The following is a 24634-nucleotide window of genomic DNA, read 5'->3' on the forward strand; positions in this document are numbered from 1 at the left end:
GTCTGCATGCATTTCTCATTCTATAGTTAAGCTTTTATATTATGTTACTTTTAAATGAATAACACACACAGAGCCAAGATTCTATTAGATTTTCCTCCCAGAGCACTATATTGTATAGTCTTTTAAATCAAGGTAATCCTGAAAACTCTGCCTTCAGTTTTAAATTCTGTAGGAACTATACTGCCCAAGTTTCAGGTATGACTGCTGTGAGAACCTGGAATCAGAAGCAGAAAAACAGGCCCTAAAACACTGTTAAGAGTTTATCACAGAAACATAAAGAAGTGACAGTTCCTTACATCTACTCATTGTCTATTTGCATAGAACCTAAATGAAACATCACTGCATTTGCAAATAAAGCATTTGGTAAGCACTCTCTCTTTAACATAGGTATCTTTGACATTTTCCAGCCTGGACACATTTGAAGGTTTTTTTTTCCTAAAAAAAAAAGGAATCTTAGAAGAATATTGAAAAAAGATGCAGAAATGCAGAGTGTTCATGACATAAAATATTAATTTTCTGAAAAGGAAAAGGGTCCTGTAGTTTGAGTCCTGCTACTTTTTCATGATGTCACTTTCTTTTTCAATGCATAGAGCTCTTTGTGAATCTCGCTGAATTTTGGTCTCATTTCAGGATTGTAATCCCAACACCGCTGCATTATTTTATAGATTTCCTCTGGGCACTTCTGAGGAGCTGACATTCGATAGCCTAGTACATGTTTTAGAAAAGAAAGAAGAGGACAACAATTGGAAATGTATGTGAAACAGAATTATATAACCAAATGTCCTTAGAGTTCATTCCTGCAGAATATTAAGGTATTGGATTTGAATATGTTTAAAACTCCATATGAACAGCACAGTTGTCCAAAACACACTGCAGAAATAATCCAGTTTGAGACTGCTTTAACTGCTCTTATTCAGTGCTAGGGAATCCTAGGAATTGTAGTTTATTGTGGCACCAGAGCTCTCTGACAGAGAAGGCTAAATGTCTCACAAAACTACAATCCCCCAAATTCCCTAGCATTGAGCCAAGGCAGTTAAACTGGTCTCAAACTGGATTATTTCTGCAGTATGTTTTGGACCAATGTCACACTGTCAGTTGCAGATCACAATTTGTCTAAAATATTGGCTCCATGATTCTATTTTGTTTTTTACTGTGCCAGATCAACCAACAAAGTATTATATTAATAAACAAAACCAATGTGTTGTTTAAGTGTTAATTCTCATTATTAGTACATTTTTGCCCTCTTAATATAGATTTCATCTTCTGTCTGGACTAGATACAGACTTAATTGTACTCAAGGAAGACCAATGAAATTGAAATCTATGTGACATTACTTAGTCTTACCCAGAGTTGAGTGAATCTTTCAAAGCTTGATTTATTCCAGATCTTCACTTTGAATATCAGGCCATTTAATTTCTGCACTGGATTTTGATTTTTTTAAAATCTACATTAAAGGTTATATGTATTTTTGTATGTATTTTGTGGAAAATATGCTGGTTTTTTGTGTTTAGTGATATGAACATTTTTATGTGTAATTTTGCAAATGTATATTTTGAAATAAAAAAATAAATTTTGTGCATAGAATAGACTATGTGCAAAACTATTCTGTATGTATATATGCATGCACTACTTCAAATACACATGCTTCTATGATTTTTTTTAACTGCATCATAAAACTCAGAAATGTATGAATTTTGATGGCAGATGGCATTCTGGCCTGCCTTAATGTTTGGAAAGTGTTATTTGGCAACTTTATATTGAAATTAGGAAGGGAACACATTTCTCATTCAGCCCTTGTCATGGCTAACATGATTTCAATGGATTTATTCAAGTATGATTTTTCAGAACTATTTCAACTTATTGTATTTATGCTGCAACTGAATTCTTCTGCTTTGTTTGGATGTTTTACTGCTTTAACCTGGAATCAAAGTAATGCAAAGTAAGCACATTTAGGGTTGTAACTTTAACCACAGTTCTCCTATCCTGACATTTCTTTATTCTTCTTGTTCTTTTGTCTTACCTGTTTTTATCATTTTTAATCAGGTCTCTCTGCAATTTAATTTTGAATTCATCTGAATTCTCTTGCTCATGGCAAATTGTTTTCTTTGCTCAATCAGCCTACAAAACCTTCTCCCTGGTGCTCAAACATGAAATCTTTATTTATTGTAAAACTGAAAGAGGACTTTCCAGGGCCTGGAATAAATAGGCTATATATTCTTTAATTTTAAAGACAAGACATTTCTTTAAAATTTACAGGCATATTTTCGATTATTGCCATGCAGATCTTAAAGAAAAGATGAACAACATGATGGTAAATTCCACCCAGTGTTTTGCTGATGCCAAGACATAGTATTTTAAGAAAAGTAAGAAAGACACAACTGATCTGAATTTCAGGGGTCTGAAACAGCATGATCCATAACCCCGCTGATAAGTAATACTCTGACCACCATTTAAGGGAGATTATCGCACTACATTCTTAAAGCATTGCCATTCCACTTTAACTGCTCTGACTGCCTCCTGCTGCATTTTGATGTTTGTCATTCAGTGAAGCCTAAAAGCTCTCTGGCTGAATATTCTAAACGCCCTTCCAAAACTGCAAATCCTAGAATGCATCAGGAGGCAGCTAGAGCAGTTATAGTGGAATAGCAACGCTCTTAAGAGTGTAGTGTGATAATTTCCAAGATTTCTTTCTCTTTACCATACCTCTTCAAAAAGAAAATCCTAAAACAGATTCCAGAAGCTTACAATCAGCTGTATTACACAGAACATTCTGTTCTACTTTTTTGAGCATTTTCACTCATGCTCACACATATAATTAGCCACATTACCACTGTAAGATCCCAGTTCACTTCTGTATGTAAACCATGAGTCAGCATTTTTCCACAGGCTATACATTCCCTTTCCTATCAGACCCTGGACTACGTACATGACCTGGACTATGCTAATTGACTCTGGATGCCATTTACCTGACTTAGACAGTGCTGAACACTGTTTGGGACTTGTGGCTTGTATTGTGGACCCTTGGTATCCACGGGGGAATCCATTCTGGTCCTCCTCCCCACAATATATCAAAATCTGTGGATGCTCAAGTCTCATTGTCCATTAGGGGGAATAGGACTGGAGTCCTCCCTCCTCCTTCCTAGCTTTCTCTGAGGCTTCTGCCCTGATGGCTTTGGAGACGGAGTCTGCCACCCAGGTGGCCAGGGCTGGGGCCGAGGCTTGAGTCTCAGAGCCCCTGTCCCCAGGCCCAGCACCTGGGACAGAGCCTCTTGGTTCCCTCCAGCCAACGGGGTTCAAAAGAAGCCAGTGCCAGGGCCGGGGCTTGGCTTTTGGAGCCCAGAGGCTCCATCCCGCATGCTGGGCCTGGGAACAGGGCTCTGAGACTCAAGCCTCGGCCCCAGCCCTGGCCACCTGGGTGGCAGACTCAAGCCTCGGCCCTGGATGACTGGATGGCAGACTCTGCTACCAATGCCAAGCTGAGGTAGAAGCTTCGGAAGAAGCAAGGAAGGAGGGAAGGGAGGAGGATGGAAAGGGACTTTTGTTCCCAATGGCGGCATGGCTGCGTGCACTCTGCCACTGGAGACAATACAGGCTTGCCATCTGCGGATGCTCAAATCTGGGAAAGGCAAATTTGCAGATAGGGAAGGCCCACTATATTTACTAAAGTAGAGTATGTGCTGAACTGTAAGCTACTCTGTGACGGTGCTGCTCATTAGCTGCTGAACTGGTTGCCTGGACTGTTTGGGACAACTCTCTTTTTGAAACTCCTCCTGCCTCTAGGTGGCATGGAGGACAATTTTGTTATGCCCCTTCTATATTTTTTAGGCCTAGGAGTAGGCTTTTTTTTTCAAAACTGGAAACCATCAGAAGTCATTTCTAGTTTTGAATACACAGACAGAGAGCCTAAAATAGTTCAGAAGGGCAAAAACACAGCAAAAGTGCCTTCAGGACTTCAGAGGCTTCAAGGGCCTTACTGACTGAAACATCAGGAATAAACTCTTCTAGAACACGGCCTCATAGCCTGAAAAACCCACAAAAAGCTATAGGCCTTAGTGACTATTTGAGGGACAATTACTTTTATAAAACATTCATCCTTGGGATCCTGGAAATGCAGGTTTGGGAGATGTGTGTGATCTATGGGCTGTCCTTTGCTCACCTCTGTTGTAAATTAACAAAGAACCAAATGGAACCAACCAGGCAGAATGAATGAGTCTTTCCCATCCATTTGGGTAAAGTCACTTAAAAATATTTGCAAATGGGGAAATGTCACTCTTCCTGTTAATTCCTAAGATATTTTAAATACTCTCTTCTCCAACTTCTAACCTGACCAACAAAATGTTTGAATGACATATGTTGCATCATACTGCTGGTGACCCTTTCCCTTTGTTTTTATTTTAAATGCTGAAGAAAAAGTCCACGGATATAAAGCAATGAGTCCCATGGCATCTTAAAGACAACAAACTGATCATGGCATATCCTCAAATGAGTCACAGGCCTTTTCATCAGATAGTATCTAAATATTTCTACCTTGTTACTGCCAAGATATTGATAATTTGTTTTTGCAAAATTATCAGGCATTGATATTTGTTTCTGCAAAACACAAATCTGATACCAACACAATGCAGTTAAGAAAAATACTTGTCACAATAATGTTGATTTTCCTGTTTATCTATCCCATGTTTGGAAAGTTTGTAGTTAGGCTGTAGATTTCTTTGTGTGGAAACCTTTGCTGTAGTCGGGAAAATCACAGATTCACAAAGGACAAGACAGAATTTCCTAACTTTAAGTGTATTCACCACAGTCACACTGCAATTACCTTTCTCCACTTGTTCCCGTGCCTGCTGATTAGTCATTCCTGGGTATGGACATATACCTAAACTGAAGGTCTCCCAGAGGAAGATTCCGTAACTCCATATATCACTTTCAGAAGTGTATCGACCTATTGATGAAAACAGATGGTGAGGGAATGAGCAGACAATAAAGGAGTCCTGAGAGTAAGTCTTATGTATCTATCAGAAAGCTGTAAAATACAAACCAATGCCAAATGATTCCTATGTTTCCCTAGATGAAATGTTCAAAAAATAATGACATTTCCCACCCAGCTTTGGGATTCAGAAACTCCATATTAGGCAAAGTGGCAGGAAAATATGACAGTTCTATATGACAGAGCCTGGAAGTATGCAAAGGGATCTTATAGCACCTTTAAGACTAACTGAAAGAGAGAAGTTTGTAGCATGAATTTTATAGACTTGAGCATTTTTCCTCAAATGCATGGAGTAGAGTCCAGGAACAGACCTATATAGCAGTTTGTGTGCGAGAATGTCCATGGGATTGCAAAACCTTGTGGGTGTGGAGATGAGGAAATAAGTTCAGTTTTAATTATGGTCATCACTGGACAAGGCAGGAAGATGTTGCTTCAAGCCTCATCTCTACGCCCACAAAGTTTTGCATTAACACAGTTAGGTCTTTGAATTCTAGAGCCTGAAAGTGTTAGTGTTAAAACTGATTTCTTAATATTAATTTTGGAAATAAGTCAATAAAATTGCTTATTCTAGTGAGAATTACAATAATTTGCCATATTAATTATTAATAAAGTGATAGTATTCATTTTCAATATGAAAATACAGTCATCCCTCCATTTGTGCAGACTTAAAATCTGTGTCCCTCAAATGGAGGGATATAAAATGGGGCATGTACCCATGGCAAGTGCCTGTGGGGGCGCATCACCATTTAAGCCAATGGGGCTTGAATACTGGTGGATTTCCGTTTTTGTGCGGGGGGGGGATCTGGAACAGATCCCCCATGAAAACGGAGGGACAACTGTAATTAAAATTGCTAAAAATGGCAGGTTCCCCACACTGCAACTAATTAAAGTAACATGAAACCTTGTTACTCATTCCATTGGTTTTTTACTATTTAAATGCCTGTTAAAACTGTTAATGGATTTGAATGATAATGAATGAATTGTTAATCTATTATACCTCTGCATTACGGATTTCTGTGTAAGTTAAATATCACAGAGGAGGATTGTCATGAGGAATGGTGGGCAGGTATGGAACTTTGGCAGCACTATAAAAAACTACAACTTTAATCGTCCAAAAAGGGAAGGACAACATGGGAAAAAGCAAAAGATTCAACCTCTGAGAAGGGAGCATGGAATATCACAATTTTACAGAGTCACTCAAAGAGAATAATTTTTAGGCTGTAGAGATTTTTATATCACAATCCAAAAAATATAAATCCGTACATGGCTTGGGCCCGAGTTACTTGAGGGACCGCATCTCCCCATATAATCCGCCCTGCGCACTCAGAGCATCTGGGAAGAATGTTGGAAATTCCTTCGTCCAAATATGTTTCCACTTCCCAGATGGCCTTTTCAGTGGCGGCCCCCCAGATTTGGAACAGTCTTCCCGAGGAGCTCTGTCTGTTGACCCCCCTAGAAACATTTAAAAAGAGGCTTAAAACCTTTCTCTTTTGTCAAGCCTTCCCCTCTGAAGAATGATGTTGCATATTTCTGTTGCCATCAACTCTCTGCCTTACCCTCTTGAAGGATTGTGTTTAGAGTTTATATATTTGTATGAATGTATTATTGGATTTTATCTATTTTTATGAAATGGTTTTAATAGTCTGTAAACTGCTTTGATCTATGGAAAAGCTGTATACAAATAAAATGTATTATTATTATTTATTAAAAAGAATTTTAAATTATTTTATTATACAGTGTGCCTGCATTATACACGGCTTTGAGCATATGCTCAACGCCGTGCAGGAGTGCGCGAGGCGCAGTGTCCCATTCACATGAATGGGGCGCGCTTTCATAGCGTGCGCCTGCGCACCGCCACCACACCACTGCGGGCACGAGCCCCATTCGTTTGAATGGCACTTGAGCATCCACATTTTTTCTCTTACACAACGGTTTCTGGTTTCCGCCCAAGGCATTCTACTGAGACAGCTCTCACTAAGATTTCGAATGACCTTTTACAGGCCAAGGCGAATGGCCTTTACTCTGTACTCATCTTTCTTGATTTGTCTGCTGCCTTTGACACTGTTGATCACTGTCTTCTAGTTGATATACTTTCTGACCTTGGGTTCTCAGACTCTGTTCTCGAATGGTTTAGATCTTACTTGTCTGGCAGATCTTTTGCAGTAGTTGCAGGGGGCCAGAATTCTTCTCCTGCTCCCTTATCTGTTGGAGTTCCCCAGGGCTCTGTTCCGGGTCCCCTTCTGTTTTCTCTCTACACACTGTCCTTAGGAAAACTCATTAGCTCTCTTGGCTTTTCCTACCATCTGTATGCCGATGACACCCAGTTGTATCTTTCCGCCCCTGACCTTTCTCCAAGGCTTGAACAGCAAGTTTCGTCTTGCCTCACAGCTGTCTCGCAGTGGATGCGCCATCGGCGTTTGAAGCTCAACATGTCCAAGACAGAGCTTCTTGTCTTTCCTCCTAAGCCCACCCTTCAACTCTCCTTTTCTATCTCTGTGGACAACATTTCTATTCAACCAGTCCAGCAAGCCCGCAGTCTTGGTTTTATCTTTGACTCTTCTCTGTCATGTATCCCTCAGATCCAGAGCCAAGGCTTGTCGATTCTTTTTGTACAATATTGCCAAAATCCGACCATATCTCTCCGCCTCTACTGCCAAGATCCTGGTCCATGCCCTTGTGATCTCATGACTTGATTACTGTAATGTCCTCCTGGCTGGGCTTCCTTTTTCTCACCTCCGTCCTTTAATCTCTGTTCAGCATTCAGCTGCACGCATTATCACTTCCACCCACCGCTCTGACCACATCTCTCCTGTGTTGGCATCCCTTCACTGGCTCCCCCTCCCTTTCCGCATTCAGTATAAGCTCCTGTTGTCGACATTTAAAGCCCTCCATGGACTGGCCCCTCCTTACTTATCAGACCTTATTTGTCCTCACCTTCCCACCAGGGCCCTCCGTTCTGGTAGTCAAGGTCTGCTGTTTCAGCCCAGGATTTCCTCTGCCCCATCCCGGATTCGCCCCTTTTCACTTGCTGCCCCTCACTCCTGGAACCTTCTTCCCCCACAAGCAATAGCCATCACTTCTTTAACCAGCTTCAAAACGGAGTTGAAAACCATCCTGTTCAGAGAAGCCTTCCCAGGCATTGCATAATTGTCACTTACAACTTGATGTTCTTTTGGTGCCTGTTTATCAAACCATTTCCTGTATTGCTATGTACTGTATATGCATTATCCTACTTGAGAGTATGTATTTTCCCTGGAAAATGATTAACCATCCATTATGAAGCCAAGCCCTCCCTCCAGTCCATCTGCCTTGGTCCAGGCCTTGGAGGTAGAGAGGAACTGCTGGACCTCTTACCCTTTCCCTCCACCACTCCCTTCTCCTTCTGTGTCATGTCTTTTTAGATTGTAAGCCCGAGGGCAGGGAACCGTCTAACTAAAAAGATTGCATGTACAGCGCTGTGTAAATGTACAGCGCTTCATAAATAAAGGTTAATAATAATAATAATAAAGGGGGGGATCCGGAATGGATCCCCCGCATAAGAGAAGGGCGGACTGTAACATTTTATTGTCACCTTTCAGGCAACCCTTCCAGCTGCTGATGAAATGCCAGGAATAAACTCCTCTAGAACACGGCTTCATAGCCTGAAAAGCCCACAAAAAACTTTCCAACATAGTTCATTATATTTTGAACCATTCTTCAAATGCTTATTTTGCAAAAATAATGTTCCATGTGAATAAAATAAATAAAACACAACAGAGCTTGAAAGAATTCAGAGTGTGGTATTCTATAATTTAAAAATAGCTTAAAATAGGGCACTAGAACTACACCAGTAACATTTACTTATCAAAGGAATCTACATAGGCAACTGAAATTTTATGTAAACTGCAATTCAAAGGTTCCCTACAAGTGATCAATCCTAATGTCTGTTTCCAGAAGGAAACCTTTATACCAGAGGGGTATAGTCCCCAGGACATGCATGGACTCTAAAAGGCTTTTTTGTTGTTGTTGTTGTTGCCCTTGGTTCTGGTGCCCCCGATAACCAAAAAGGCGGCCTCCATATGGAAAACTATACTCCCAAAAGTGTCTGGAGGGATAGAGTTCTCCCATTTAATATTATACCATGTCCCTACCCTGCAGGGACATAGCCAAGGGGGGGGGGTTCTTGGGGTCCGGACCCCCCCTTCCATTAGAAAAATGAATGGTGCGTGCTGCTGCACTGCCGCACCCAAGCCCCAATATAATGGTGGCAGTAAGTGTGGACCCCCCCCCCCCCTTCCTAAAATCCTGGCTACGTCACTGTACCCTGTGAGGGTCTGAAATAGTTTTATTAATTATTAATTTCCAGGTTGGTCAAAAGGGGTGGATGAGGCCTGTGTACATCTCTCTCTCACACACACACACAATCAGGTGTGTGCATGTGTGTGTGTGTAAGATGACTGATAGTGGTTATGGGATCCTTTGCAGATTACAGCTCTGATATCATACAGTACATTTTGTCTGGTGAAAGTAAATACAGCCTTAATTTCTCGTTTTCATTATTTTCACTGCTGAAGAAACAAGATACTTTTAATACTGTAAAAGAGCTTGCTTCCTTGGCAGTATGATATACTGCAAAGTAAAAAAAAAAAGTGCAGTATGAAAGGCACATTTAGCCAAGTCTTAGGACTCCACACATTATTATTATTTATTATTAAGTAAGGATGTCTTTAGATGGATAGATTTTGAAGATGCCAAGTGAATAGTACCTAAAATTGAAAAACGTATTACTGCACCCATAAATAAAATTCAGGTGTTCTTTTAAAATAATGAAATTTGTCTAAAACGTAGACTTGCCATTATGTATTACAGTCGGCCCTTCTTATACGTGGATTTTTTATACACGGATTCAAGTATACATGGTTTGGAAATGTTTTTTAAAAATTATAAATTTCAAATATCAAACCTTGATTTTCCATTTTTTATAAGGGCCACCATTTTGCTATGTCATTATATTTAATGGGACTTGAGCATCCATGGATTTTGTTATCCACGGGGGATCCTGGAACCAAACCCCAGCATATAATAATGTTCCACTGTATAAACAAATGAATTTAATCTAACATCATTCTCATCATATATTAATGTTCTTGCTTTTAACTGTGAATTATTTTGGAAAAGGGCTTATAAAAACATATTAAATCCTTGATAAGGTTTACTCTAATACAATTGTTTAAAAAAATCATAAGTTTACAATCAAATGGATTTTGGCAGCTTTTGCCTCATAGCCCCTATCTGGTAAGGAAAAGAAATGTGAAAAGCTTGAAACAGCATAAGCTCTTTTATTCTTCCTAGTATAAATCCCACTTCAAATGTAAAGTTCCTGCTTTCTGGCCAAATTACCCTTTTCCCGTTCATTATAACAGAGTGGCAGTAAATGTTTTAAACACAAGCACTGTTGCCACTGTTGTTATTTTCAAACAATGTCTTGGTATTATAAGGCTGAGAATTATGCCACAATGTCTGCAAAAGATAGCAGTAGAAGATAGGAAAAGATAGCACTGTATATTAAAACAGCGTACTTGGGAGCAAGCCCTATTACACTCAATTGGACTTACTTTGGAAACATTTGCAAGATTGAACTGTTATAGTATTTACCATAAGACAGACAAGGTACGCTTTCTCAATGACCTTGACATTTAGAGAGCAGAACAGTTAATCTACATTTACAGCAGCTCAGTCATGAACCCACTAGACCCCATGAAATATTATGTGTTTTCTTTCTTATTCCAAGTTTTTAAGTGTTATATGGACTATGCTTTCAGAAGTGGTGCTGGTCATGCTGCATAATCTCTGAAGAACCATCTATTTCCAAAACTCGAGCATTTAAACTTTGATCCCAGAACCCATTATGACAGGGGGCAACCTAAGAAAAACTTCTGTAGTGTAATGATGACCAAGGGATTATCAACCATGTCATAAAATCTGTCCGTTATTAATTCATACATCACTCTACTCAAATGAAATCACATGCAAGGTAACATCCATATGTTTTCCTATAATAAACTGTGGTTACATTTTCATAGTACATATTATATTTAGTATTGACTAATTGCTCCTTGTACTTTTAATTTATGTTATATATGTGAATTTGATTTTGCTGGTTCTTTGGACCATACTGTAATATAGAACTGAAATTGAAACATTACCATTCCATTACTCCCCCCCCCCCGTCCCCCTTTTAAAATAGGTTCTGTAGAGCACAGAAGATCCTAGTGTGTTGCAGCAGCAGCCATAATGCTGATATCTGTATCTTTCAATCATCTGCTTGCACAGGCTATGGATGCTTCTCAGGAATTCATCAGATTTATTACCAGCTTGATATCTCCTCAGAACAGGATGGTATTGTATTGATTACAGTTTGAAAATGGACTCTGCTGTATGTTCAAAGGCAGAGATCAAACATGCTGCTGCTTTGTCAAACATTATTAGATACTAGCTACAAAGGTCAAAGATTCTTATAGATTCCAATCTTGAGTTCCCACAGTAGTCTTTCCCATGAGGGTGTTCACCCTCTAAATCACCCAATACAGCTTTCACAGCAGAGATACTTTGAAACTAGTCCAGCAGCAGTGGATCTGTAGAAGATGCAGGATACCTTTGAGAAGCTTAGTATCAGGCTTGGGTCTAAATTAGCCTTTCAAATTAAATATTTTCTTTCAGTGGAATAAAGAGAAGAGGCTCTTGCTCTCTGTTGCAATCCATTTACTGCCAAGATCCTGGTCCATGCCCTAGTGATCTCACGACTTGATCACTGTAACATCCTTCTGGCAGGTCTCCCTCTTTCTCACCTCCGTCCTTTAATTTCTGTCCAGCATTCAGCTGCATGCATTATCACATCCGCCCACCACTGTGACCATATCTCTCCTGTTTTTGCATCCCTTCACTGGCTCCCCCTCCCTTTCCGCATTCAGTATAAGCTCCTGCTATCGACATTTAAAGCCCTCCATGGACTGGCCCCTCCTTACTTATCAGACCTTATTTCTCCTCACCTTCCCACTAGGGCCCTCCGTTCTGGTAGTCAAGGTCTGCTGTCCCAGCCCAGGATTTCCTCTGCCCCATCTCGGATTCGCCCCTTTTCACTTGCTGCCCCTCACTCCTGGAACCTTCTTCCCCCGCGAACAAGAGCCATCACTTCTTTAACCAGCTTCAAAACGGAGTTGAAGACCATCCTGTTCAGGGCAGCGTTCCCAGGCATTGCATAATTGTCACTTGCTATTTGATGTTCTTTTGTTGCCTGTTTTATTGAATCATTTCCTATATTGCTATGTATTTTATATGTATTATCCTACTAGAGAGGCCCCTTCCCCACCACCATTCCCTTTGTGTCGTGTCTTTTTAGATTGTAAGCCTGAGGGCAGGGAACTGTCCAATTAAAAAGATTGTATGTACAGCGCTGTGTAAATTTACAGTGTTTTATAAATAAAGGTTAATAATAATAATCATCATCATCATCATCATCATCTGTGCAACCTTAAAATCTGCTCCATAAGTTTGGGGATATTCTGGAGAAGGTGGCAACATAGGGATCTTTGGGCTAGGGCAAAGAGGAGGGGAACTTTTCAATGGAGCCCTGGTGGTGCAGTGGTTAAATGCCTGTACTGCAGCCACTCACTCACAAACCATAAGATTGCAAATTCAATACCAGCAAAAGGGCTCAAGCTCGACTCAGGCTTGCATCCTTCTGAGGTCGCTAAAATGAGTACTCAGATTGTTGGGGGCAATTAGCTTACACTTTGTAAACCACTTAGGGAGTGCTTAAGTGCACTGATTAGCGGTATAGAAATGTCCTATACTTGCTATTGCTATTGCATTGCACAAGCTGAAGTCTGCTAAGGTTTCATTGGATTTTGCTCATGGATTTTCACTAGGAACACTTAAATCTTACTTCTCATTGCTCCTGAGGCAACATCTTGGTGATGTGTCACTCACAGAGCGAAGTAAACATTGCTGTATATTTTGTTTGTTTCTATGTATTGTTTTGATATCTCAAGTTCACCTACCCCTGGAGATTTTATGTTCTCTTATAAGATGGAAGAATTTCACAAGCTGATCGTTTCAAAGACAGGATGTGTTGTTCACTACCAAGCTAAACAAAGTGCATTTGAATGATATTGATGGTCAGGGTTATGCTAACTCTTCTGCTGTTTTCAAGTTCTGTTTGCACTTAAAACTAAATATCATTTCATGCTGATTTAAATAAGGCTGCCTGGCTAGCAGGGAACAATTACGGACATTCACTGAGCTGCTGGTAGTATGATTACTTTTGTAAGTCTGCCTGTCTCCTCCTTTTAGAGCTTGGCATCTAGTAATTTAAGACATTTCATTAAAAAACATTCTGGAATGCCAGTTAGGAGTAATACATTTTTAAAGAAAGTATAAGTTATGCAGATTCAATTACATTTCTCAGTATAATATCTGCATACCCTCAAAGCATGCTGACAGTAAAAATATGTGGTATATATTAGTAATTTGGAAAACTGAACAAGTTATGATGAAACTGCAGTGAACAAAAATGTTTTTTTCAAGAGGCTTAGGCAACTATGAAAAATAGAAGCACTACAGTTTGGACCAGGGATATAATATTATTTAGAGAGAACATCTCAACAGTAACTCTTCACAAGTACTAAATGTTACAAGGGTTTACTGTCGTAATATGCCTTCAGGTTGACTCCAACTTGTAACAACCCTCGCATAGTTTTTTGTTGGCAAGATGTATTCTGAGGAGGTTTTCACTGCCTTCGCCTTAGGCTGAGAGAGTATGACTTGCCTGAGGTCATCTGGTTGATTCCCATGCCTGAGTACCTTGTAGATTGCTCCTCTGCACACTCCACAGAATGGCACTCCTATCCACTCAAATCTGGAGATATTGTGCCTAAAGTCAGTTAAGGTATTTTGATGTGTTGGGGTAAAAATTCCATAAATGCCTCTATCACTCTCCAATGGTAAAAATAGAATAATAGTAATATAAATAATAAACAATTATGACCCCAAAGTCTACTATATGAGATGACCATCTCACTTTGTCTAATGACAGAACAGGTCTTGCTTCTCTTTTCCAAAGTCAACCCTCTGTTACTAACCTGAGAATAGAACAAGGACACAAGCAGCAGCAATGACTGCTCCAAAAATGATGGTGAGCTCTCTATTTCTCTTAAGCCCAAGATCAGGACCAAGGGTTCAAGTATCCCATGTGGGTAAATGCCCTCCCCCCCCTTTTTTAATCAATTTCCACTGGAGAGAAAGCCATTAATGCTTGAATGGCATTCTCTCTTTTGGAAATTGATGGAAACAGTGATATTTTCTAGCCAAGGTTACTGAGATGTGTATTTTGATTCCATTTCTACTGGGAGAGGATCTTCGAAGGAGCCCTGGAATGCCTCCTGTTGCCTTTGCCACTGATACAGGTTTCTGCTCCCCCCTCAGTGAGGAGGTAGTGATGAGGCCTTTTGCAAGTGCAGGAACCGAGTACTTGCAAAAACTCAGAAATTCTCTAAGCACAACATTACATGGCAGGTACACTGAAATGGGTAAAGAGGAACATACTCTTACAGGATGGAAAAGGAATGAACACATGCCTTTACATGACACTCTTCATAGACTATGTATAAAAGAGAAAGAATACTGCTTATTGGCACTGTGCTTTAATATCCAGAATGATTTCTGAATGAACATCATGAACATCATAATGAACAGAATGAACATCAACAATCTATGATATGTGGATAAAAACATACTACTAGTAGAAAACAACTTAGAACAATTACTAAGAAAGGTCAAAGAAGAAAGTGCAAAAGTAGGCTTATGGTTGAACATAAAGAAAACAAAAATAAGGACCATGGAGGAGCTACATAAATTCAACATAGATAATTAGGAAATCAAAACAGTTAATGAGTTCCCATATCTTGGATCAAACACTGATAAGAACAAAGACTGCAGTCAAGAAACAAGAAGACTAGGAATTGGAAGCCATGAAAGGACTAGATAAGATCCCAGTGTAAAGATATACAACAGAGCACTAAAGTCAGAATTGTCCAAGCCACTGTATTCCCCATTACTGTGTACGGATGCAAGAGCTGCACATTTAAAAAAACCGACAGAAAACAAATCAACTCGTTTCAGATGTGGTGCTGGAGAAGAGTGCTGAGGATACCGTGGATACAATAAGACAAACAAATGGGTCCTAGAACACACTAATCCTGACTCTTCCTGGAAAGCAAGGTGACAAGACTGAGGCTGTTGTACTTTGGCTACATCATGAGAAGGCATGACGCACTAGAAGACAACAGTGCTAGGGAAGGTAGAGGGCAACAGAAAGAGAGGAAGACCAAAAGTCAGATCGATTGACTCAATCAGGGAAGTTACAGGCCTGAGTTTACAATACCTAAGCAGAGCAGTGAACAACAGGTGGGACTGGAGATGTCTCTTCCACAGGGTCACCATGAGTCAGGGCAAACTCTAACACAGTTAGCACCTACCCATTTACCTAACAGTTTTAATAAATCAGAAAAGAAGTGCCTGTCTTGCTACAAATACTCCGCCTTTAGCAACAGCATGACAGGTTGCATCCAAGGGGTGCAGCTTTTTTTTCTAAACACACAGATGTACCAATATAACTGTTTTTCCAGAAAGGCAGGTTGTGATTTTCTTGAAATTAACAGATCAAAATGTACAGTAAATATTATTTTCATAAGCATATTGTGCAAGACTGCAATAATGAATGAACCTATGATATTCAATTTGCCATCCTTACACTACTGTATTTCTGAAAAACCAACATACATTCTGGTTACATTTATTACTAGTTTAATAGATGTAATCTTAAAATGTAAGTTTTACTCTCTGGAAAAGAATTATTTGAGTTCTACCTAAGTTCTAAGTAATGGAGGGCAACCAAGTGGTATGACCTTGATCCTATGAATATCATGACCTTAAAATAAACCAACATGTGGTAACCTCTAATCAGTTAGTTCTTTCATTCAAAATACTCATATATTACCCTTTTCATAGGATTAAAGCACACATGCTGTTACCTAAGTGCTTTTCTATATTAGAGCTCTCTGTTCCTCCATTCTTATTTAGAACAGTCATTCTATTTCTGTGACCAGCCTGTCTGGTTATAGGTAATTTTTCCTCTCCATTAATACTGTGCCTTTATTTATTTTCAGAGGCAACAGCAGAAAGATGCATAAAAATGATGGGTAAATAACTAAAAGGTTTGGGGGGGGAGAGAACAGCTTCTTTCTTTTCTAAGCACTGCATTTTCTTTGGTGTTATATCCACCTAGTAGCTAATACAGTAAAAGTCTGAAAAACCTATTGCCAAAATTCTAAAGAAATTCCTACCTATTTTTATTTATACTTACTTTACACGCTTGCTTGTTATATCAAGTATGTATGTTATAGATTATCTAAACAGGTTAAACAACAAGGAAATCTACCATAAAATTCTATCCACAGACCTAAAATGTGTTATACTTATACAGTAGCTCCTCTGTTTTTGCGCAGGATCCATTCTGCTCCCCCCCCTTGCGAAAACGGAAAATTGTGGGTATTCAAGCCCCATTGATTTGAATAGTGGTGTTCCTGCGGGCAGCTCAGTGTGCGCCGAGGGTGTGCGTCTCATTTTGTCCCCCTCCATTTTCTGCCCGTGAACGGGCAACGGACGCGTATTCGATGTCCACAAAAATGGAGGAGCGACTGCAGTTCATTTATTTATATAGCGGGTGTATATACGGACCACTTTTCTAGCAATAACCTCGAAGAGCTGCTACAATAAAATATTTTTAAGAGGGCAATAGCATCATACAGTGCGCCCGTGCCATACGTGGGCGCACTATATGTGGATTCCTGCTTATGCGGAAGCCACGCAACAATATAAACATTGTTTCCTATGGGGTGCGAGCATACGTGGAATTTCCCTTATGTGGGGGGGAGGGTCCAAAACGGATCCCCGCGTAAGGAGAGGGCCCACTGTATAAACACATAAAATATGAGCAGTATAAAAACTACCAACCAGATAAAAATTATATATATAAAGGTCTACGAGATTTGACCATAGTAAAAGGCTTTCACTTGATACTGGAAAATGCACCCAGGGCACTACAATGAAGGTCCTATCAGGAATGGTGATACACACCTCATCTCTGAGGGCCAAGAACATAAAGAAAAGGGCTCTGAAGCAGATCTCTATAGTCAGGTAAGTTCATGTGGGAGCTGCTGAGTCCTCAGAGGGAGCCATCAGGCAGACCCAGCAACATCAGGGACTGCCTGAAGGAAGAGGCCCCTCCCTCCTCAACTGTCATCTCGGCCTCAGAGGGAGTCATCAGGCAGACCCAGCAACATCAAGGACTGCCTGAAGGAAGAGGCCCCTCCCTCCTCAACTGTCATCTCGGCCTCAGAGGGAGCCAGCAGGCAGACCAGCAACATCTTGGACTGCCTGAAGGAAGAGGCCCCTCCCTCCTCAACTGTCATCTCGGCCTCAGAGGGAGCCATCAGGCAGACCAGCAACATCAGGGACTGCCTGAAGGAAGAGGCCCCTCCATCCTCAACTGTCATCTCGGCCTCAGAGGGAGCCATCAGGCAGACCCAGCAACATCAGGGACTGCCTGAAGGAAGAGGCCCCTCCCTCCTCAACTGTCATCTCGGCCTCAGAGGGAGCCATCAGGCAGACCAGCAACATCTTGGACTGCCTGAAGGAAGAGGCCCCTCCCTCCTCAACTGTCATCTCGGCCTCAGAGGGAGCCATCAGGCAGACCCAGCAACATCTTGGACTGCCTGAAGGAAGAGGCCCCTCCCTCCTCAACTGTCATCTCGGCCTCAGAGGGAGCCATCAGGCAGACCCAGCAACATCAGGGACTGCCTGAAGGAAGAGGCCCCTCCCTCCTCAACTGTCATCTCGGCCTCAGAGGGAGCCATCAGGCAGACCCAGCAACATCTTGGACTGCCTGAAGGAAGAGGCCCCTCCCTCTTCAACTGTCATCTCGGCCTCAGAGGGAGCCATCAGGCAGACCCAGCAACATCAGGGACTGCCTGAAGGAAGAGGCCCCTCCCTCCTCAACTGCCATCTCGGCCTCAGAGGGAGCCAGCAGGCAGACCCAGCAACATCAGGGACTGTCTGAAGGAAGAGGCCCCTCCCTCCTCAACTGTCACCTCGGCCTCAGAGGGAGCCATCAGGCAGACCCAGGAACATCTTGGACTGCCTGAAGGAAGAGGCCCCTCCCTCCTCAACTGTCATCTCAGCCTCAGAGGGAGCCATCAGGCAGACCCAGCAACATCTTGGACTGCCTGAAGGAAGAGGCCCCTCCCTCCTCAACTGCCATCTCGGCCTCAGAGGGAGCCATCAGGCAGACCCAGCAACATCTTGGACTGCCTGAAGGAAGAGGCCCCTCCCTCTTCAACTGTCATCTCGGCCTCAGAGGGAGCCATCAGGCAGACCCAGCAACATCTTGGACTGCCTGAAGGAAGAGGCCCCTCCCTCCTCAACTGTCACCTCGGCCTCAGAGGGAGCCAGCAGGCAGACCCAGCAACATCAGGGACTGTCTGAAGGAAGAGGCCCCTCCCTCCTCAACTGTCACCTCGGCCTCAGAGGGAGCCATCAGGCAGACCCAGGAACATCTTGGACTGCCTGAAGGAAGAGGCCCCTCCCTCCTCAACTGTCATCTCGGCCTCAGAGGGAGCCAGCAGGCAGACCAGCAACATCTTGGACTGCCTGAAGGAAGAGGCCCCTCCCTCCTCAACTGTCACCTCGGCCTCAGAGGGAGCCATCAGGCAGACCCAGGAACATCTTGGACTGCCTGAAGGAAGAGGCCCCTCCCTCCTCAACTGTCATCTCGGCCTCAGAGGGAGCCAGCAGGCAGACCAGCAACATCTTGGACTGCCTGAAGGATGAGACTTCTCCCTCCTTTAACTGTATTTTTATTGTATTAACGATTTTACTGTACACCGCTATGATCATCGCGGAATAGCGGTCTATAAATAAAACATATTATTATTATTATTAATATATATATTTTAAGTATAAAAGGGCACTTAAGCCTTCTGGGCATTTGCTTAAAGGAGTATTTGCTTTGTTTTTGTTTGTTTGTTGGTTTTTAAAAGAGTGGGAATCGTAATACAGGTCTCTGTTATCTGAAACGTTTCGGACCAGAAATATTTTGGATTTTGGGATACCTGTATCTGTATATACCCACATACATAAATAATAAAATATCTTGGAGATGGGACAAAGACTAAACACAAAAATCATTTATGTTTCTTGTACACCTTATACACATGGCTTGAAGTTTATACATTTTTAACAATTTTGTGCATGAAACAAAGTTTCTGTATATACACCATCAGAAAACAAAGGTGTCACTTTGAACCACCCATTTAAAAATTTTTGGGTTTTAGAGTATTTTGGATTTTGGAATTCCGGATGATGGAGATTTGACCTGTAGAAGTCTTGGAAAGGAGGCAAATGTATTTCTATTTCTCATGTTTTTCTATTATAAATTCTAATGACAACCCTCCCCCTCCAAACCAAAACCAAAACCAAAACCAAAACCAAAACCAAATCCAAAACCAACCAACCAACCTCAAAACTATTTTGGAAGAAGCACTGTCCAAATAGCAATGTTAATTCCTTACCGTAATTCAAAGCTTCTGGAGCAGTCCATTTGATAGGAATCTGCTTTAATCCTGAAGAGGAATATACTCCATCATCTTCTTGACGAGACATTCCAAAGTCGCTAATTTTCAGAACATTGTTCTCTCCTACTAGGCAGTTCCTTGCAGCAAGGTCCCTGTGTTGGGGAAAAGATATGGCCTTTAAATCAATACAGTAGTACTATGCATTTTTATATTCAAAAACTAAACCAGTTTAGGCAGGAATAGTTTCAGCTTTTTTACTGCAGGAGAGGTTTAGACATATAACCTATATAATGCAGAATGGTTCCTGGAAAATACCTCTTCTAAAATATTAACAGAAGCACATGAAAAACAACAGTATTGAGATAGGTCTGCCCTTGAGGCATGTTATTTCCAGTACAGTGCAGACTGGCAACTATCTGATGTGAGAGGATAGAAAGAAAGGATTGAATCTAGACTTAGTTTTTCTTATAATAAATGCAGTGAAATCAGAGGGATGTGAATCAGTTATGACTCATTTGTCCCCTTGATTTTAGTGGGAAAACCCTACATCTTACTATGATCTGATGCAAGCTACTATGACAGTCTCATAACTGCCAAATGTAAATACAGGCAGCTCTCTGTATCCAAGCATTCTGCACCCACAGATTCAACCATTCATGACTTGAAAATACCTCCCCCCCAAAAAAAACATCCCAAGAGCAAACCCTTTTTTGCCATTTTATGTAAAGGGCACCATTTTACTATACAATTGTATATAATAAGATTTGAAGATCCATGGATTTTAGTATCCATGAGGCTCCTGGAACCACACCCCAGTAGATACCCAGGGCTCACTGTATAGAAAAAGTGATACAAGATTTAGGTTTAGATGTTTTTCTTATTCATTGGGGCCGAGACCCATTCTCCAGAGCTTGTTCCTATTGCTGTTTCTGGCAAAAATTGCATTCTTGGCTGTTATGGATTTCTCTCTTATGGTTAAACATGATCTTATCAGAAAAAAATCTAGACCCATACAAACAATGAAAAGTGAACAATTTATGAACAAATAGTTCACACAACATTTCAAAATAAATTCAGTGCCTGTTGCTTGTCTCAAGTCCATCCAATAGTATTAAAAGCATGTATCGGTAAGATATCATCTACACCTACAAATTAATTTTGTTTATAACCCACCTTTCCTCCAAGTGTCTTAGTGTGGTGTACCTTCTGTATTTACTTGTGTGTTCTCAGAATAACTTTGTGATGTGGAGGCCAAAAAACTGATCTACAGTCACCTATGGTTTATTTCCTGGTCAAGCTGAAATTCTGAGTCCTAGTCTGCAACTCTAAGCACTACCTTACTAAAACTACTGGGTTCACTGCATTCATTGTAGATCCAGTTCTGCCAAAAAAGTGACTCTCGGCAACTAAAACATCATTCTAGTGTCTGAGGATTGAAACACTTCTACCTTGCCCATCAAGTGATTGCTCTTCAAAATGTCTTACACAAGAATGTTATGACAATATAGGAATAAAATGTCACAAACAAGTTCAAAACTAAACTAAAGCCATATTATCATTAAAAAACTAACAAAATAAGCAGCCGATACAAAAGAGTGATGAGTACACACCAATATTTTAATCAAAGCTGAAGAGAATCCAGAACTGGAGTCAAGTGAATCTCCATCAAGAAGACAGTCTAGACTTGGGGCCACACCATTGAAAAAGACTATCTCTGTCTTCATCAAATATTTCAACACAGGCCCTGGGGAAAAAAGGCCTCATAAGAAAAACTCAGAGCATGTTTTTGTTGTTTAATCATGGTGACCCTGTGGATGAGATATCTCCAAAGTCCCTGTCCTCCACTGCCCTGCTCAAGTCCTGCAGGCTCAGGGCATGTCTGCCTTGATTGAGTCTATACATCTGATATGTGGCCTTCCTCTGTTTCTACCTCTACCTTCCTTAGCATTGTTGTCTTTTCCAGTGAGTCATCTCTTCTCATGATGTGGCTAAAATATGACAACCTTAATTTAGTTGTCTTGGCTTGCAGGGAGATTTAAGGCCTGATCTGTTCTAAGATGCATTTGTTTGTCTTTTTGGATGTCTACGGTATTCTTACACTCTTCTCCAGCACCACATCTGAAATGGGTTGATTTTCTTCTTTCTAGCAGCTTTCTTCACTGTCCAGCTCTCACATCCATATATGATGATGGAAAATATGATAGCTTGGATGATCTAACTTTGGTATTCAGCTTGATATATTTACACTTTAAGATTTTGTCTAGTTCTTTCATAGCTGCCCTTCCTAATACTAGCTTTCATCTGAATCCTTGACTGAAATCCCCCTTGTGATCAAAGATTGATCCAACGTATGGGAAATCTTTTAACTATTTCAATTTCCTCATTGTCTATCTTGAATTCCTGTAGCTCTTCCATGATGATTATTTTTGTTTTCTTAATGTTCAATCACAAGCCTGCCTTTACACTTTCCTCTCTGACTTTTTTTAGTGATCATTTCAAGTCTTTGATGTTTTCTGCTAGTAGTATGGTGTCATCTCTATATATTAGATAGTTCATATTCTTTCCTCCAATTTTCACTCCTATTTCCTCCATGTTCAAACCTGCTCTGTGTATGATATTTTCTGCATACAAATTGAATAAATAGGTTATAGCATGCAGCTTTATCTGACTCCTATTACAACTGCGAACCACTCTGTTTCTCCATATTCTGGTCTGAAGGTAGCCTCCTGTCCTGACTACAGGTTTCCCATCAGGACAACCAAGTGCAATGGTACACCCATTTCTTTAAGATCACTCCATAGGGTTTTTTTTTTTTTTTTTGGGGGGGGGTGATCTATACAGTCAAAAGCTTTGCTGTAGTCCATAAAGTTTACTTTATTAAAAATTGACACTGGGAAAATGAAAAAGTTCCTTGCTTGATGCCCAAATAAAATAGATACCAACCCTGGCGAACAGTGGAGTGACAGATGTTGCAGCCAGACTGCCCTCACATCCAATAGATAGCACAGAAAAGTCCTTGAGGAAGGTCTACCACAGGCAGGTCAACATGTGAAATATCCCTTTCCCTACTTGCCACTTTTAGTTGTCCCAGCCTTCCAATGCCAGGAGCACCAGGAGAAGCACATATAGATCTTGGTCTACAGGCAGATGGATATGAGAACACAGTTCAGAATCATGGAGTTGGAAGAGACCACAAGGGGCATCATGTCCAACCCCTTGCCATGGAGGAATTCACAATCAAAGCATCCCTGACAGATGGCCATGCAGCCTCTCTTTAAAGACCACCAAAGAAGTATAGCTCTTCGTTGTTCCTCAGAAGTATAATTGCCAAAGCACCTTCACTGTGTCCAAAATACAGAAGCACAAAACAGATACACAGAATTATAGAATCATAGAGTTGGAAGAGACCACAAGGGACATCCAGTCCAATCCCCTGCCATGCAGGAAATCTCAATCAAAGCATCCCCGATAGATGGCCATCCAGACTGTTTGAAGGCCTCTAAGGAAGGAGATTCCACCACACTCCAAGGGAGTTTGTTCCACTCTCAAACAGCCCTTACTATCAGGAAGTTCCTCCTAATGTTTTGGTGGAATCTCTTTTCCTGCAGTTTGCATCCATTGTTCTGCGTTCTAGTCTCTGGAGCAGCAGAAAAACAGCTTGCTCCCTCTTCAATATGACATCCCTTCAAATATTTAAACAGGGCTATCATATCACCTCTTAACCTTCTCTTCTCCAGGCTAAACATCCCTAGCTCCTTAAATCATTCCTCATAGGGCATGGTTTCCAGGCCCTTCACCATTTTACTCACCCTCCTTTGGACACGCTCCAGTTTCTCAATGTCCTTTTTGAATTGTGGTGCCCAAAACTGGACACAGTATTCCAGATGAGGCATGACCAAAGCAGAATAGAGTGGCACTATTACTTCCCTTAATCTAGACACTATACTTCTATTGATGCAGCCTAAAATCGCATTGGCCTTGTTAGCTGCCGCATCGCACTGTTGACTCATGTTCAACTTGTGGTCTACTTGGACTCCTAGATCCCTTTCACACATCCCTTTCATTCAGCCAGGTGTCCCCCATCCTATATCTATGTATTTCATTTTTCCGCCATAAGTGCATGACCTTTCTTCTCTGCCCTCATCTTGGTTAGCAGTCCAGTAGCAAGTGTTTCTGGAAATAAATGTAACTTCCAAAGCATTTTCAAAGGCAGCCTTAGAAAGGTTGACTGCAGTAAACTGTATGCATTTCCTGAGCATGGATAACCAAAGCTAGATTGATTTCCAAAGGAATGTGCTAGACTACCTCCTGGTGTATTTCCACCTTGTAAGAAGAGAATCATCTGATGCAGCTCCCATCCAATAAAGGCAATCAATAAAGATACCTTAGTCAATAGTATTGAAAGCCATTGAGAAGTCCTGGGCAATCAGTGCGGACATACTCCTAATACATTTCTTCCTGATAATCATCTATGACAGTTTCTGTACAAAAAGTAAATCTATCTGATCAACAAGATGCTAAATATCTGGAGTTGGGATTTCATCCAAAATTGCAAACTGCAAAATTCTCATGCATTTCCAAAGTAATTAGACACAAAGAATTGGAGAAAGGAAAGTATTTTCTGCTTTATGTTTAAAACAGAACAAATGTGGTGTAGTGGTTTGAGTACTGGACTATGATTCTGGAAACCACTAAGCTATGCAAACCCACTGGGTGACCTTGGGCAAGTCACACACTCTCAGCCTCAGAAGAAGGAAAGGCCACACTCCTCCCCAACAAATCTTGCCAAGAAAACCCTGTGATAGGATTACGATAGGCTGGAAATGATTTGAAGGTAGACAAGAACAAGAACAACTCCTAAAATATTAAAAGCCCAGTTGGCCCCAATGAGCCAGCCATAGGAGTCTTCAAGGCTGTGGTTTAGGGAATGCTGGGATGTTACTTTAAAACTTAGTCTAGAGACATTTACAAGCACAAGATA

General features: G+C 41.0%; 1 protein-coding gene across 2 annotated transcripts in view; it reads right to left on the minus strand.

Moving 5' to 3' along the window:
* Positions 1 to 499: 499 nt before the first annotated feature.
* The window catches only part of FER (FER tyrosine kinase), a 197914-nt gene continuing 173779 nt past the window's right edge, over positions 500 to 24634 (minus strand). For both annotated transcript variants that reach the window (XM_089492471.1, XM_089492463.1), the window contains exons 18-20: positions 19651 to 19805; positions 4817 to 4939; positions 500 to 705 (exon numbers count right to left, since the gene is read on the minus strand). In XM_089492471.1, the coding sequence (XP_089348597.1) occupies positions 560 to 705; positions 4817 to 4939; positions 19651 to 19805 (424 nt within the window). In that variant the 3' untranslated portion in view covers positions 500 to 559. The remainder of the gene's footprint in view (positions 706 to 4816; positions 4940 to 19650; positions 19806 to 24634) is intronic.

Source organism: Sceloporus occidentalis, unplaced genomic scaffold (assembly GCF_023333645.1).
Source record: "Sceloporus occidentalis isolate IW3139 unplaced genomic scaffold, rSceOcc1.0.p SCAF_1, whole genome shotgun sequence".
Classification (NCBI taxonomy): Eukaryota; Metazoa; Chordata; class Lepidosauria; order Squamata; family Phrynosomatidae; genus Sceloporus; species Sceloporus occidentalis.